This window comes from Leuresthes tenuis, unplaced genomic scaffold (genome assembly GCF_036924035.1).
Source record: "Leuresthes tenuis unplaced genomic scaffold, fLeuTen1.0.hap1 SCAF_20, whole genome shotgun sequence".
In the NCBI taxonomy this organism is placed as follows: domain Eukaryota; kingdom Metazoa; phylum Chordata; class Actinopteri; order Atheriniformes; family Atherinopsidae; genus Leuresthes; species Leuresthes tenuis.
In genome coordinates this window covers 19,180,144-19,195,898 of record NW_027325374.1, presented here as the reverse complement: position 1 = coordinate 19,195,898, position 15,755 = coordinate 19,180,144, and the positions used below count along the sequence as shown (strand labels likewise).

The 15,755-nt window shown below is 41.1% G+C and overlaps 3 protein-coding genes across 4 annotated transcripts in view; 1 reads left to right on the top strand and 2 right to left on the bottom strand.

Annotated features, from left to right (window-relative positions):
* pkd1b (polycystic kidney disease 1b) overlaps positions 1–10,006 on the bottom strand; it is a 37,285-nt gene extending 27,279 nt beyond the window's left edge. Inside the window, exons 1-10 of the mRNA XM_072373951.1 lie at positions 9,797–10,006; positions 7,555–7,735; positions 7,261–7,460; positions 6,654–6,772; positions 5,115–5,262; positions 4,769–5,034; positions 3,916–4,674; positions 1,292–1,423; positions 929–1,074; positions 124–251 (exon numbers count right to left, since the gene is read on the bottom strand). Coding sequence (XP_072230052.1) covers positions 124–251; positions 929–1,074; positions 1,292–1,423; positions 3,916–4,674; positions 4,769–5,034; positions 5,115–5,262; positions 6,654–6,772; positions 7,261–7,460; positions 7,555–7,735; positions 9,797–9,872 — 2,155 coding nt within the window. The 5' untranslated portion in view covers positions 9,873–10,006. The remainder of the gene's footprint in view (positions 1–123; positions 252–928; positions 1,075–1,291; positions 1,424–3,915; positions 4,675–4,768; positions 5,035–5,114; positions 5,263–6,653; positions 6,773–7,260; positions 7,461–7,554; positions 7,736–9,796) is intronic.
* Positions 10,007–11,401: 1,395 nt separating this feature from the next.
* On the top strand, positions 11,402–14,700 carry LOC140278229 (ankyrin repeat and SOCS box protein 12-like). Of its 2 annotated transcripts, none has more exons than XM_072373182.1 (3): positions 11,402–11,456; positions 12,134–12,904; positions 14,406–14,700. In XM_072373182.1, exons 2-3 carry the CDS (start codon positions 12,142–12,144, stop codon positions 14,555–14,557), a joined length of 915 nt encoding a protein of 304 aa, XP_072229283.1. In that variant the 5' UTR covers positions 11,402–11,456; positions 12,134–12,141; the 3' UTR covers positions 14,558–14,700. The 2 variants fall into 2 exon arrangements, with proteins under 2 accessions (XP_072229283.1, XP_072229284.1); XM_072373183.1 differs by having other exon boundaries at positions 11,406–11,456; positions 12,137–12,904.
* A 102-nt stretch (positions 14,701–14,802) lies between these two features.
* Positions 14,803–15,755, bottom strand: part of LOC140278227 (zinc transporter ZIP11-like) — a 139,957-nt gene continuing 139,004 nt past the window's right edge. The window contains exon 10 of the mRNA XM_072373181.1: positions 14,803–15,725. Within this exon, the coding sequence (XP_072229282.1) occupies positions 15,647–15,725 (79 nt within the window). The 3' untranslated portion in view covers positions 14,803–15,646. The remainder of the gene's footprint in view (positions 15,726–15,755) is intronic.

Genomic DNA, 15,755 nt, shown 5'->3' with positions numbered 1-15,755 from the left:
AGTCACGTTACATTTTTTTGTGGTTTCACCCAGTATAATCCAGGTAGTATTTGTAAAATGGTTGCTCTTTAAGTGTTGCTTTTGTCCAGTTTTAATAGTTTGAGTTTTAATGAGTGTGTTTACCTGGGGTGGAATAAGTGTGATTCACTGAGTCCTGGACATACACTTGTCTCTCCAGGAGTCCTTCCATGGTCTGACATGGAGCAGACTGTGTTTGGATGACATCACTACTGCCATCTCCAAAATCCCACCTACATGACAAGATGAGCATTGAAATTTACAATAAACAGAGGATTACATCAGTGACATGATGTGCATGTTTTATCACACTGTCACTGAGAGTGCACTGTTCTATGCTGTTGTCTGCTGGGGGAGTTGCACGACAGACAAAAACTGTCTGCGTCTGGACAAACTGGTGAAAAAGGCTGGTTCTGTAGTAGGCAGAAGGCTCGACCCTCTCAGTGCTTTGGTGGAGCAACGGATGAGGAGGAAATTATATTCTGTTTAGGAGAAAAATAAACATCCTCTCTACAGCATCCTGCCAGGACAGAGGAGCAGCTGCGCTGCAGGACTGAGAGGTTCAGGAGGTCCTTTGTCCCCACAGTCATAAGGCTTTTTAACAGTGGCTGCTGACATGTTTTTCTCAAATTGATTTATTTATGTATTTATTTATTAACAATAATAATAATAATGATGATAATAATAATAATAATAATAATAATAATGATGATGATGATCATGAAAATTATTATTATTGTTCTCATAAACAATCATTGTTAAAAAAATGTAAAAAGAAAAAATTGTCCCCCACAGGGGGATAAATAGTATTTTTCTTTTCTTTTCTATTCTATTCTAATGGGTATTTATGACAAAAACATATTTAAGACATATTTATTGACAAGTAACAGACCTTACTTAAGGGCCTTACTTAAATGTAACAGGAAGAGAGATATCCACATTGACTTTTATGGCGAAGAGGTGTGGAGCATCTACAGCTACAACGTCCCAGACAGACATAAACTCTGGCTGACCCTGTGGTGTCACTTCATCTGCGGTCAGCAGAATCTGCTGACTCTGCGAGCTCACCGGGTTCGATGCTGTCACCTGGGAAAAGGTTAGGAGAGCATTACCTTTTTAAAGAATTTTGTTTTCTGCACATGGCAAGCATCAAACATAGGGAATCTAAATAAGGTAGCACATCAACATGCATATGAAACCTTAATATAAAACACATAGTGATAATAAATACAGTCCTTCATAAATGTTACATCATTAAGACAAAACTGCTTACCCGGAGCTGATACTCAGCAGGTTGCTTGAACATTACACTGTAAGATTCCCCTTCATAGGCAAACTTCTCCAGACTGTCAATCACCCAAGTGAATTTTACTGAAGAACCACTCTCCACCTTGGCTTTGAATAACTATGGCGTAAAACATAAGGAGCGTGCTATTGTAAAGACATATCCTATCATAAAACTGAAAGGTGATTTGATGCTCATAAATTCACATTATTTGACAAACTACTGGTAAACCAGTACTCTATATTTCTGTGCAAATATATTAAATCAGATCCTGAGAGTAGATGAAGAGAGCCAAATTGAACAATTGAGAAAAAAGTTATACTTAATCATTTACTTATTGAGGAAAAAGCCCAATATTGTATCTAATATCAAATATCATATATCATAAGTATGTGAACATTTGATTTCGGTCTCTGGTTTGACTCCTTTGTGCTTCAGAAAACCATTTGCATCCAGTTGCTTTTAATCACACTGTACATCAGTTTTACTTGTCTTGCTCCATTACCCCCTTTTTCTTGATATTGAGTTCATAGACTAACTGCTATAGTTTTAAAATCATTGTTCCATTCATAATGAAAAGCTGTCCTGGCCAAGATGGCCCAGGTCCAAACCATGATACTGCCCTCACCATGTGTCTCAGATGGTAAAGGGTGGTTCTTACACAAGGATGTAGGGTTTTTCTTACGACAAACCTAATAGCTGTAAAAGGAAAAGCTCTATTTTGGTCTTATTCATCCTCAAAATGTTAGTCCAGCAGCCTCACAGGTTGAACATGAAGTGTATGGTCCTCTTGAATGACATGTAGAACACACGAAAAACACATTTTACCCTGAGGTACTGAATAGTAAGTATGAATAACAAACATTCAGCAGTGATGACCACAGTGCCAGTCTACTACCATCAGATGTCGCCAATGTCCACAGTCCACTGTCTGGCCTTTGCAGACCATGTGAAGTCTTATGAGGAGGACTAAGACCGACTACTTATTTACCCTGATTACCTCACAGCAAAACTATTCCGAAACACTCTCCACCATCAACCGTCTGCTCCAGCTTCTTGCTACCTAACAAACTGGGATGGACACTGACACTGACCTCTGCTCTAAGTTCCTGGATTTCTTCCAGGCGAAGGTGGAGACCCATCAACTACTGACGCTCACCCTTTCTCCTTTTCATGTGCCCCACACACTGGACAGACCCCCAACCCTCCTTCCTCAGCGCTCTCTCTCTTCATTCTTTTAAGTGGATGCTCCACTTATATCTAGATCGGTCACCAAATCCTCTTCCTGCTCCCTGGGCCCCATGCCCACGACACGGTTGAAACCGTTCTAATCAAGATCACCAACGACACTCCTTATGGCCACAGACTCCAGTTACATTCGTATAATCATCCTTCTGGACCTCTCTACAGCTTTTGACACAGTTTCCCATTCCATCCTCCTCAAATGCCTATCCAACGAGCTTGGCATCACTGGTACAGTCCTCTCTTAATTTCTGTCCTAACTCTCTAACCGAACACAGTTTGTCAGTATAAATGGTTCCTCTCAATCTCCTGCCATAGTCAAACAAGGAGTTTCTCAAGGTTTCATGTTCAATCCCTACTTTTCACAATCTACATGTTCCCCCTGAGTCAGATCATTCATCAACAAAGCCTCAACTTTCATTGCTACGCTAATGACACTTAGCTGTATCTCAGCACCTCACCATCAACCCAGATCTCTACAGTCTCTGGTCAACTTTCTTCAAGACATAAAAACCTGGATGACAGTTAACATGCTCAAACTCAACAGCAATAAGACAGAGCTCTTGGTTGTGGCCCCCAAGGCGTTGCTCCAGAAGTTGGGAGACCTCCTGTGACATGTCGACAGCTGTTTCATCTCACCATCTCATGAAATTCACAACCTAGGGGTCATCCTGGATTCCCCCTATCTTTTCAGTCAGAAATCAATCCCATCATCAAGTTCGCCTTTTTTCAATTAGCTGTTGTTTAAAGTCCAAAGTTCTGAAGTCCAAAGAATTCTCCTGTGATTGTGGCACAAAAAGCTATCTTTTGCAGACCTTGACAAATCCTTCCTCCTGGAGTTTAAACTGGGAACTTGGACTCACCTCATCAATAATCTGCTTTTTTAAAATATCTAATAACTATCTGAGTGATTCCTAGTTAACTTTTTCCTGCCACAAACAAATAAAACTGGCTAATTTGCCTCCCATCTATCCATCCATTCATCCATCTTCCACACCTGCTACATTCTGTTTAGGGTCATGGCAGAGGCTGCAGCCATTCCCAGATGCTCATTTCTCTTGATAAATAAATGATCAACTATATCATTTTAATTCTGTTTGTTTGATTTGGTTCTCTTTATCTACCTTTTAGACTGATTTGGGTCATATTCAAGCAGATGCATAGAAAATTCTGAAAGAATTGTCAAACTTTAAAGCACTTAATAACTGATAACTGCAAATGCCAACCTTTCAATGCCATGAGTGCTCAAATACCAAGAAATTTAAGTCTAAAACAAATGGGTTGACTGACACGCGTGAACTGCCACGTTCTAATTTACACTAGCTTGGTAAATAAAAATGCAGGGTCAGATGATTTATTTCTGCTCTTACCTGTGATGTGTGTATGAGAATCCTTAGGCATTTCCGTGGCTCTACAGTAAGCCCTATCACTGGCTCGTAGCCATGAACCTCCACACTCACACTCTGAAAGCTGTCTGCATCCATCACACTGATGTTGAGTGTCTGAACCCCTGATAATGGCAATACAAGAGCCACAGAAGAAAACCAGTCGTTATGGGACTGAGTTTTACAGTCAGGTGCAGACTGATCCACCTCTTCAGGGCAAGACTGATGAAAGGGGACGCCAGTCCGTAGCACTGGGGCTGACCATGAGCTCCTGGCTTTTTGCCCAAACTGGGCCTTGACAACAATAAGAGTTGGGACATTGATTTGGACATGAATCTGGTTCTTTTCATCTGGAATGGGGTGGATGATATGAAGTCTGAATTTAGGTCTCTGAATGTTACCTGCAGTCTGGGGCCTAATATCAGGAACTGTGGTTGTCTCTGTGTGAGTATAGTCAAAGATGTCTTCATGTTCAGTTGCCCTGTGAAGGTTGTCAACATATAGGATTCTCAGATCACACACCGCCTCATCCACCCAATTGCTTTCTTGAGGCGCTAAAGTAAGACCTCCCTCCCACCAGCCTCCCCACTCTGCCCCCCTAAGGGACAGGTAACTTTGGCGCCAAGGAGAGTTTAGTGAGGCATCACTATCAAGGCAGTGCAGAAATGTCCCAGAGTCAAGAGTGTGTTGCACAGCCACAACATCATCAGGGTAGACCATAATTGCTCGCTCTGGAAGAATCACCTGTTGCAGAAAAAAAAAAGAAATTTTTTGGAATTATAGCATTAGGTCAACAATGGCTCCTAAAGAGGTTTTGGTGGAATAAAAGTCAACTCACACTAAAAGTTTTCAGTTCAGAGCTTGGGTTTATCCTCAGGGGCAGGTCTGCTACCAAATGGTAGAAGGGAGGAAATGCTGAGTATCTCGGAGGTAGAGTGAAGCTGCGGCCTCCAGCTGCACTGTCATAAGTGCTGCATGGTCTGGTGGTGGGCACACAGCCTTCCAGCAGATGGCACCAGTATTGGCCCATGCTGCAGCCCCCTGTGGTGTTACAGAGTGGTACAGTGGAGCAGCAGCTGTATGGATTAAGGAGAGAGCTGCAACCTGACAAGTAAGGAAGGTATTATTACCAACTGCACAGTATCTCGCTTACAGTAACATCAGTGGGAAGAGTTGATCCCTACCTGGAGGTACCAAGTGGTGGGTGGGCCTGCAGTAGGGTCGAAGGATCTGGACACGTGCCAGAGAGAACACGGGGCTGGGGTGCACCACAAGTTCTACTGATACCAACTGACCTGCATGACTGAACCACATGCCTGGGAAAAGCAGCACCTGTGTAGATTATACCAAAATCAAATAGATTTAATTGAGCCATCTTTTCATCGTTTAAACCATTAACTCATTATCCCAGCGATTTATCTACTACTTTTACTCATTTTACCATTGGCTAAATGAATTAAATACGTTTATGTCATGTCTTGTTTTTTTTTTTTTGTCTTGGATTTTGTTTTAAGTTTTTAAGTTTATTTGTACTCATGTTTTTTGCCATGTTTTTTCCTTGTCACGTCATTAGGTTCATTCAAGTCACCTGTCTTTGTTTTCACAGCTGCACTTCATCCCCAATCACCTCCCCACAGTACTTGAGTTTCCAGGTTCCCTCAGTTCTGTGCAAAAATCCACACCTCTCCTTTCCTCACTTTATGCCATGACTTTCATGTTCTTCAGGTTTTGTCAGGTCAGGTTTTTGCCTCTCGTTTTTCCACAGCCATAGTCTCGTTTTATTCTTTCCCACAGTCGAGATAACTTGTTATCCGGCTCGGCAGCGCTTTTTGTTCTGTTATTTAATAAATCAAGTTTATTCCTTTAAATCTGCATCTGGGTCCTCTCTCCACCGGTTGTGACAATTTATCTCTTTCAGGCATTTAGGTTTCAAGCACTTAGCCAAATTAGCCACTTTAACAAATCAACATTAAACTTGAACAATTCACCAAAAATTACCAAAAATATTTCAAGCATTCGTCTTTGCAATATAACTTTTCATTGCTGACCAGACATCTTAAGCTAACTATCTTAATTACTTATCCAATATTTTTGGCTAGCTAGCAATTTTGACTATTTATGCATTAATTTCAGCTAGGTTCTTCAATTATTTATCTTTTACTTTAAGCACACTATTCTCACCATTTCTAAATTCATTCTTGGAAAAAAAAAAAGTATTTCTTACTTTGAGCTTTTTACATTGGCTCAATGTGTTAAGCAAATATCAACTGTTTATTGATTCGGTTTAGCTTTTCAGTACCCATATTAGCCAACAAACTAAACAGTTTATTTTGTTGGCTTTGGCTAAGTATCTCAACCATTTATCGAATACATTAAGCTAGCTATTTCATGCATTTCTGAAATGTAATGTGATGCTAGTTTGGACTCACAGTTTAGTTTAGGAGCTAGATGTTGCAACTGACTCAGAATGCATATCATTTCAGATTATGTTAAATCCAACAAACTTTTTCTTATTGGGTGAGTTAAGGCTTTTAATTTATAATATGAATAATAATTTTGGTTGTTGAAAAGATACCTGTTAGGGCACAACTCGGGTAATGTTTTAGAATACTAATTTGCTTTTGATAATTTCTAACTGACCAATAATGATGTTAAATTCAAGAATAGTAATGTCATGACAAAGCCTTAAGATCTCTGGTATTGTTGCCTGACACATGACTAACCTCCACTGTGCGTTGTCCGATGTCTGGTGCACTGGGAAGTGGATGTATGCGAGTCTCAGTGTAGACACCAGTCATTAGAAGCAACCCAGTAAGGTAATTGTCTACAGATGGTAAAGAGTCTGCAAGAAGACGAATAAACAAAATAAAAATCAAGTCATTGGAGAGGGCACATTTCCAATTACAATATCTACACTTTAGAAGAAATCAAAAGTAATTGAATTACAGTTTCGGTTGAACTTATCTTTCACGCGTCACCCATCCACCCACCAGATGCCCTCAGCTAATAAGTCCATGCTCTATCCAGTCTCTTATCACACCCACCTCACCTCCTCCCACGTCTCTGATCAGTTTATCTGATTTACTTCAACATTCAGCTCTGTGATACAGACCTAACAGTTCCCAAGATTCAGTCTTTTATATTTAGATCATTCCAGCCTGGTTTGTTCTGTCTCCTTTGTACTTGTTCTGATTTCTTGCCTTGTTTTCATAACTTTATTCTATCCTTTCTCTCTGGTTTTGTGTCTCTACACTCCACCTGACAACCTGCCTTATTGCTCCCTCCTTCCGGGTTCATGTCTGGGTTCCTGATGTTCAGGAGTAAACTTACCAATGAGCTGATTTTTACAGATGAAGCTGTGTCGCCCAGCACACTGAACCCTCCTCCACCTTCCTGGTGTACCCAAAGCCATCTGAGGGCACAGCCCCTGACTTGCACTGTCTCTCTGGTGGTTTTGTGGTTCCATTAACCCAAATTGGTCAGGTCCTTCTCCACCTAGTCCACGCAGCCATACCCACACAGTGGTTTCTCTGAACAAAATTAGAAATGTGACAGTATATCTGTTTCAGACCTCTAAGACGAAAGCAAGATTTAACATAGATAGATATTTTTTGGTAAACTCACTCTGAAAAAGAGGAGTGGATGAAATTCAGTAGCTCTTGGCTCTCAGCAGATGCTAAATCTCCTCCCCAAGTCTCTCTGCATGAGACCTGCGCCTCAAACCACGATGATGCTATGTCAGAGAGCCAATAGCATTGCTGGCTGGCCAGGTCGATCCGACTTCCTTTTGGACAGGGAATATCCCCTATAAGGCAAAAATCGAACATTAGTTTCCCTTAGTACATATTCTACTTGGATTTCCTTGATCATTGTCTGCACATGTGTTTCATTCCTGCTGGTCCAGTTTCTGCCACTTTCCTCATCTTGTTTAGAGTCTTGTTTTGAAGTTTGCTTTTTCCTGAAACTCCTGCTCTGCAGTGCTTTGTGCTTGCTTAATCCCCCGAGAAAAGTCAAATATTAGGGTACCATGTCCAATACGATTCGGTATCTTCAAATCATTTTTTTATTGCTTTTTTAAAACATGTGCTGGAGGAAATGTTCCCATCTTTAATTTGGGTAAAAGTAAAATACATAAAATGAAATGATTTGCTATAAAAAGCCAAACGCATACCCACAAACTAAACAGAAAAACATTTCGTAAAATGTACTAATCGTAGAATTTTAAAAGTTTAAAAGTAGGGATTGCCTGCTTTGACTGTTATTCTATTGGATTCTTATTCATTTGAATACTTTCTAGATTTACTGTAAATGTAACTATCTACAATATAAATCTGAAATGTTAAAAGTAGCTGAAGCAATAGCTTTTTTTATTTAAAATTAATGATCTACAAAGTATATACAAAGTTACGTCATCTTCAGCCAATTACATTGTAACCTATTTCATTTTCAGCCAGAAGCTTGCTCAGTATAAATGTATTGTTGCCAGCACAGCTCTCCCCTTTAAAGGTGGTTGCAGTGAAGAGGTGCAAACATGAACTACAAATGTACATGTGATTAAAACCAGCAACTACAATAATTGTATTAATTCAGAATTAAAGGGTACTGGACTCTATATATACTCTGGAAATTGAACAGTGGCTTTGTCAACAAATCCAGTCATATCTGGAAATATTTGGAGACCATCACTATAGTTGTTATTTTTGCTTGTTCATCAAAACACTCTGATGTTACAGTTATAAATAGATTATGGCTTTAAGTTCAGACTATTTTCTCTAACTCTCAAAAGAATATGTTTTGGTAAAAGGTTAAGATACAAATGCAGTCAATGTTACATACTATACTGTTACAAATACTGTTCTCTGTCAAATACTGTTACAAAAGAACCCTCCACACTCTGGAATTGGGTTGTGCTCTATGACTCCACATGGTAGAAATTGTTTTGAAAAGCTAGAAGCAAGACTGTGCGACTTCGTCAAGTTGGAGGTATGGACAGGAAGAGTTTCAGTGGAGCAAAAGTCAAACATGACTGCAGCAGTGGTTCGGATGAACAGAAAGAGCCACGATATGATTAAGAGAAGATGCAGAGGCCGTTCTCCAAAAAAAAAAATAAAAAATGATGACATGCACACTTCTTTATGGTAAAACAAATGATTATGTGTGTCTGACTTGGCAGTTGAAAACTGGCGTTTCAGTGATGCTCAGACAGTGCCAAGGACATTGCATGAAGCTGTTCTCTGTGGATGGTGTCCAAAAGGAGAACCAGCCGACAAAACTGCAGAAAATGGCAAGATTAAACTTTGCCAAGAGCAAAAGCTGCCAGATGAATACTGGCAGACCACCTTTTAGTTCACTGAAACCAAAATATCCTGAACTCGAATCAAATAGGGGTCTGCATCCCTGCAGAAGGCAAAAGATGACATTTTGATGTTCATGCACATATGAATGCATCCTAATGCCATCTTTAGATACCAGGCCGGAGAAGAATTTTCCAACGTGACAATAATTTGAACTAATTTTAAAGAAGAAAGAGAAGTTTTAAACTGCAACCTGCCATCTTCCAATGGAACACCTTTGAAATACTGTCTGGGAGCAGGCTGACCGCCTCTGAGTAAGTGGGTTTCTGATATGTTACCTGCTGCACACACAACCATAACACCTGAAAATTCAAACGCAACGGAAAATATAAAGAAATGTAAGCCTCGGCTGGAGGAGTTTCAGGCGTTTACGCAGCTTTTTTCCACACCGCTGCTGTATTTGTAAATTCTTTGAACCTTCGCCTCTCTGAATGATGCAAAACCAACATTTTCCGAAACAATGCATTCCGATTTTATTTAGTTTTGACTGAGTACAAAGTTAAATTTCTCACCTTGCGACGTGGTGATCAAAACCACACAAAGACTCCAGAGTGTTGCCCATTTGTGTGATGCAGTTGTACCTGTCATCTTGCAGAGACACAGTCATATTCTTCTAAGGATCAACACCAATGTGGAAATCAATACCCTCCAAGTGCTGCACTGAACGGGTGGATTCTAATCATCTTTTTCTTGCCACTGCCACAAGACCACCCCCTTACTGTCTGTGTCTTACTGCCTTATCTTAAACCCTACTCAGCTCCTTCTACTCGGGCTCACACTTTTCTCCACTTACACCTCCTTCCCTCACCGTGCAGACACACATGAGTTATGGTTGGATCATTGTTTTAAAGGCCTCTTCTCTGCTTTCAGTGAGCGTCTGGGTGACTTCTAGCGTGTCTCTCAGCAACGGCCATAGAAGCAGAGTGGACAGAGGAGGCCAGCACTGCTCATTAACATGTTGTAAAACCCCTGGCACTTAAAGGAAACAGACAAACTCACTAAAGGAAGCACACAACCGAGGGTGCTGGCAGAAACAAGACACCGAGTACAAACAGGAGTTATCGTATCAGTGCTCGCTGGGAGCACATTTTTGATGACTATTGTTAAATGAATAAGCATCTTCTGGGTATCGGGCTGCTGAACTGTGTTCACATTCTGTTGTTCCAGCGCTAACACAGAGACCTCATCACCAGTCAGACAAAGGGTTTGTGACGCACGTGCAAAGAATAGACCGAAGTTCTCAAAAGAGAGGATGCCGTCTGGGTTGCCTGGGGAACAGATAAAGCTGAAGGCAGTGATAAGGCTTTGAATTGTTTGTCCGTTACTATAGAAACTATTATCCATTTTATTTTTCATTAGGCACTTTTGCCTTCAAGAGCAGAAGGTTCAGCAAGAGGCAGCTAACTGATTTGATTTCAATGACTGGAGAACCAATACTACAACTTAAAGTATTGAACCATTTTCTCTACACCTCCTTCACTGTGCTGAGTGTCATCTTAAAAGATTGGGTCAATAACTCTGCTATCCCCTTTATTCATGTTGGAATAAAAAAGGAGGATAGATGAGGTTTTTTTTCTATACATAATATCTAAGTGGAACTTTTACATGCTAAACATATACGCGTTCACCTTCTTAAAAGTTTACTGCTATGCTAACAACTCTGTGAACCTGAAAAAGAACCGCTCTGTGTTAATGCTATGTGCTAAAGTGCTTATGAGGAAATTGCTGACATACTAATCCTATTTATATAGGATATATATTTAGAACAATTCTCATTTTAACCTAGCCTGTTAGTATGCAAACATACTATGAATAATACTATGAACACAGCATATATTTGAAATTCCACACTTCTGTTGTTTTTAAATTTTGACATGCTAACGGTTTTGAACCCTCAATATGAGTACATTTAAATTACTGACATTGTTATTCTTAATGTATCGGTTGATAAAAGTGTTTTGATTAATTTAGCAAAACATTATTAATCAAACAAGTCACCACAACGAAGTTCAGTTTATGATTAGACATTTTATGTTCTTGCACGTGCTCCCGGCTCATTCGCTATAGCGGCTACTGAACACCAGAGGGCAGCATTGACCCTTCCCATAAACAAAACAAGGAAGCGGAGGAAACGCAGAGAAGAAGAAGGCAGCCGATGGTGACACATCAAAGGTAATGTTAATAGAAAACAACAAATCGAATAGCCTCTTCTTTGTTGACACAGCTCATTCAAAAGTAAATAATTTTATGTCGATGTAAATTTTGAAGTGTTACATCTAATTGTACGTGTCGACGGTTGCTGTAGCTGAATAGGAGCGGCGTTGTTATTGTTATGATCCGCGTATTAGCTGCTATACCTCACGTTCTGTAGTTGCAGTAGCGAACTGTCTGAGCATGTGATGGGTAACTACTGTGAAATAAGGAACACAATTCGGCATGAATGCAGCGCACCGAAATGAAGTAAAACCACGTTTTTCAGTATTATTCATCCTACTCAATGACACTTAGAAGAATCTAACACTTGGAACATTTGTATTTTTTTCCAATGATATGGTTGTTTATTGGTTACTTGATTGCCGAATTTTCTGGAAGACTTCTTTTATTCCTGAGTGAGTAATCTGATATAACTTTAAGGTCATACGTTATCAAGAGTTATATTTGAACTATTTTCATTGATGTTTGGTATGAAGTATTTTGCAGGAATTGAATCGAATAACACTTTATTGATCCTAAAAGGGGAAATCATTTTGCAGCATAAAGAAGAAATGACAGTTGTTAGTGAATCTAAAGTTGAAGTGGTATGTTGAAAATCTTGTCAACGGTTCTCTGGCTTTGTTCTGGTTTTCCAGCAGGTTCTATGCTCCAGTTAAGGACTTCTGAGGAAGAAGAAAGCCATTTTGAAATTTGCCAGCTCAGACAGGCAGTGTCACAAAACAATGACAGGTGTCTGGACGAGATGCTCTGTCAAGAGATCTACAAGAAAGTCATCAACTGCAGAGGGGGCTGGGGCATTGCAGGCACGCCCCTGCACGCCGCTGTGTCTAAAGGTCACCTCAGCTGCCTGCAGGTTCTGCTAGCCCACGGTGCGCTTGTAGACTGCGTGGATGTCAAGGCGCAGACGCCTCTGTTCACTGCTGTTCGTGGGAAATACCTGGACTGTGTCTTAACTCTCCTCAGAGCCGGTGCCAACCCCAATGGAAGCTCGTCCAATAACTGCTCCCCCGTCCTCACAGCAGCACGGGAGGGTGATGCGGAGATACTGAGGCAACTGCTGATACATGGCGCAGAGGTGAACTCCCGCTCCAAGGTCCTGCTCTGGACCTCCAGTGCCAGGGTGTCCAGCGGGCCGCTGTACCTGGCTGCTGTTTATGGACACATGGAGTGCTTCAAACTGCTTCTCCTCTTCGGTGCTGACCCGGATTACAACTGCACAGACCCAAAGCTGCTGAGTTCTGTCAAGCAGCCCAAAACTGTGCTGGAGATGTGCCTCAGGCACGGCTGCGGCGTGGAGTACATCCAGCTGCTGATCGACTTTGGAGCGAACGTATACCTCCCCACGCTGATCATCGAGAAGTCCACAAAGCAGAACGAGGCTGTAGAGCTGCTTCTGCGCGAGAGAGGTACTGAAAAGACTCTTTACTGATTGGTCCTTTCAGTTATTACACCCCACACCCCTGATCCTGCATGTTTTACGCATTCAGAATAGCCGTTCACCCTTGAGCAGCACATCTGATTCAAAACTAAATGGTTCCCCACAATAGTTTGTCCCCAAGGTTTGCGCAAGCCTGCCAGTGACCAATTAACTTAAGCCTAGTGTGTTGAAGCAGGGACACGTTTCAAATTTAAAAACGCTGCCCAATGGGATGCTACCTGGATTCCATAAAAGCCAAGAGTACTGTGCAAAGGTCTTAAGCCACCCCTCAGTTCTTCATATACATGTCTGAGAAAACAGGAAATAGGTGTGATTTACTGAAACATGTCCAAACATAAATGAAAATACTGTTCCCAATTCTAACAAGCTTGAGTGTCTGTCTTTTGTCTGAGCTCCTTTATTCTTCAACACAGCCTGAACCTTCAGACAAGCTTTCTGTCATTTCTTTAAGTAGTATTCAGGAATAGTTCTTCAGGCTTCTTGAAGGACATCCCAAAGCTCTTCTTTGGATGTCGGCTGCCTTTTGTTCCATTCTCTGTCAGGATGTAATGTTGAGGTCCGGGCTCTGGGGAGGATTCATCCCTCCATAAGACCTGCTGCCACTGATTTTCAATCCTTTTCTTGTGTCATTTGGCATATGACATCGATTTATGCAGTTTCCTCTCAAATTTCACTCTGCACACCTTGCTGAGATACGCCAATGTTTGGGAATAAACTTGATGGAACAAAAATAGTTCTTATGTCTGTCAAACTGTGTTGTCTTTGGAATGTTTCATAGATGCGGGTAAAGAAACGGGAACACGACGCGTCTTTGTGACAGTCAGCTGGTTACAAAGTGCCTAAAGATACATTTTAAAATTGGTACTTTGCTAAGGGTGTCGAGTTCTGTGCATGAAGGATTCGTACCTCCGTGTTAAATGGCTCGACAAAAAAAGAAAAGGAAAAAGCAAACATTCCTCTGAAAGTGGTCTGGTTAAAGAACTGGACTGGAAAGAAGTGAAAAGGCAGCCAACACCATCAGGAACACAGAGAGACCTTCTGTGTCGACCACTTTAAAGAAGGTCTGGCTCTTTGGAAGCTAAATATAAAGAAAGGAGGGGTGGATCCAGACTTCTTCACAGTACTATAGTTAGAGAAGTGTTATTATTAATATGACAGTGTTACCATAGTCAGACACATGCAGACATGCAGCTGGGTCAGTTTAAAAATGGCCTGCATTAGAAACATGAAGTTAGAACTGTTTGATGGAGTTATTTATCAATTTTCCTTCCCAGCGTGACCTTTTGTTGCAGCTGCTATGGACCATCCTCAATTTATCCTGCACACATCCCACTTCCCAGAGGATCCGTAATTAGCACATTTTTTCGGGAGCTTGATGCCCCCCCCCCCCCCCCCAGTTCAGCTCCCCCCTTCAACTCCAGCACATCCCCTTAATAACTGTTTTTTTTTCCCCCTCTTGTCACCTCCAGGAAATCCCAAAGCCTTGACCTCACAGTGCCGACTTGCTGTGCGCAGATACCTCAAACAGATCAACAAGATCCACCGTATCGACCAGCTGGAAATGCCAACAAGCCTCCTAAACTTCCTGCAATATAAACCAGTCCCTGTCACTGTTCTGTAAAGAAAGCAAGCGTCTCTGTTGTTTTATGACATTTTTATCTCAGTTCCAGCTTTTTCAACATTTGTCTTAAAGTGGCTTCTGTCCCTTCATGTGCTTTTCTGCTCAGACTGATGTTCAGTCAAAGGATTAAATGTGTGAATAAACAGCCGGTTTCATTCATGTGTTCTCCTGGAATCGCATGTGAATTTAAAGCTTGGCAGGATTTGTTGTGGATAACCATTAACAAAGGCAGACAGATAAACAGCTGAAATTCACTTGGTTGTTTAATGATATAAATACTTCACATGTTATTCTGATTTGGCTAAACTTATGTCAACAGTTACACACGGGACAGAAACACGTGATTCCTCAGACTTGACCTGCAGGAGGCAGGAGCCGGACGGAGCCCTGAAAGGAGAAGGCACTGCACGTGGAAGCCAAACGCCCCAATAGTTTCCCCTCAGTTCTGTCATAGCGGAAGATAAAGTTCGACATCTGCAATGACGTTACAACTCTGGGGCGGACACAAAAACAGAAAGTTGAGCGTAAAGAATGGCTCTTTGGAAATTTTTATGCCATCACGCGGAAATAAGCTTTACAGTAAAACGCAGGAATGCAGAGAGCAAGACGTAATCCCTTCTTAGAAGTCCCTTAAATGATCAAATGAATCACAATGATGATAAAAAGGAAAAAAAAAAGCATTAATTTAGCTTTTATTACTCTTAATTTGAGTTGTGTTATATATATATATATATATATATATATATATATATATAGGGTTCCGAAAAAAATCCATTTCAACAAAACATCCACTTGTCTGGGATCAGAATTATAATCCTGAAATGTATCAAAATTCATCTGAAATTTCGGGGAAAGATTCAGCTGCTCGTAGAAAATGACTGCTAGCCGCATGGAAAAGATAATTATTCAAGTATGGTCTTTTTTTTTTTTTAAAGTTTAGTGTTTCTGTAATCAGGTGAACTTCAAGTAGCATTCATTCCAACAAACTGTTTCACAACGAAACACTTCACTTGGTCCCCTTTTTAAAACTTGAGGTTGGCGTCGCTTTTAATGGCCACTGAAGTCCCCGCCGCTGCTGACACGGCGACATCAGCCAAGGCCCACGTCTAGTGACATCATCACGACGAAGCCCAAGATGGAGGTCCAGGATGCCAGCCTCCCGTTGCCACTGAAGACACCAGGTTGGAGCAAAGAAACA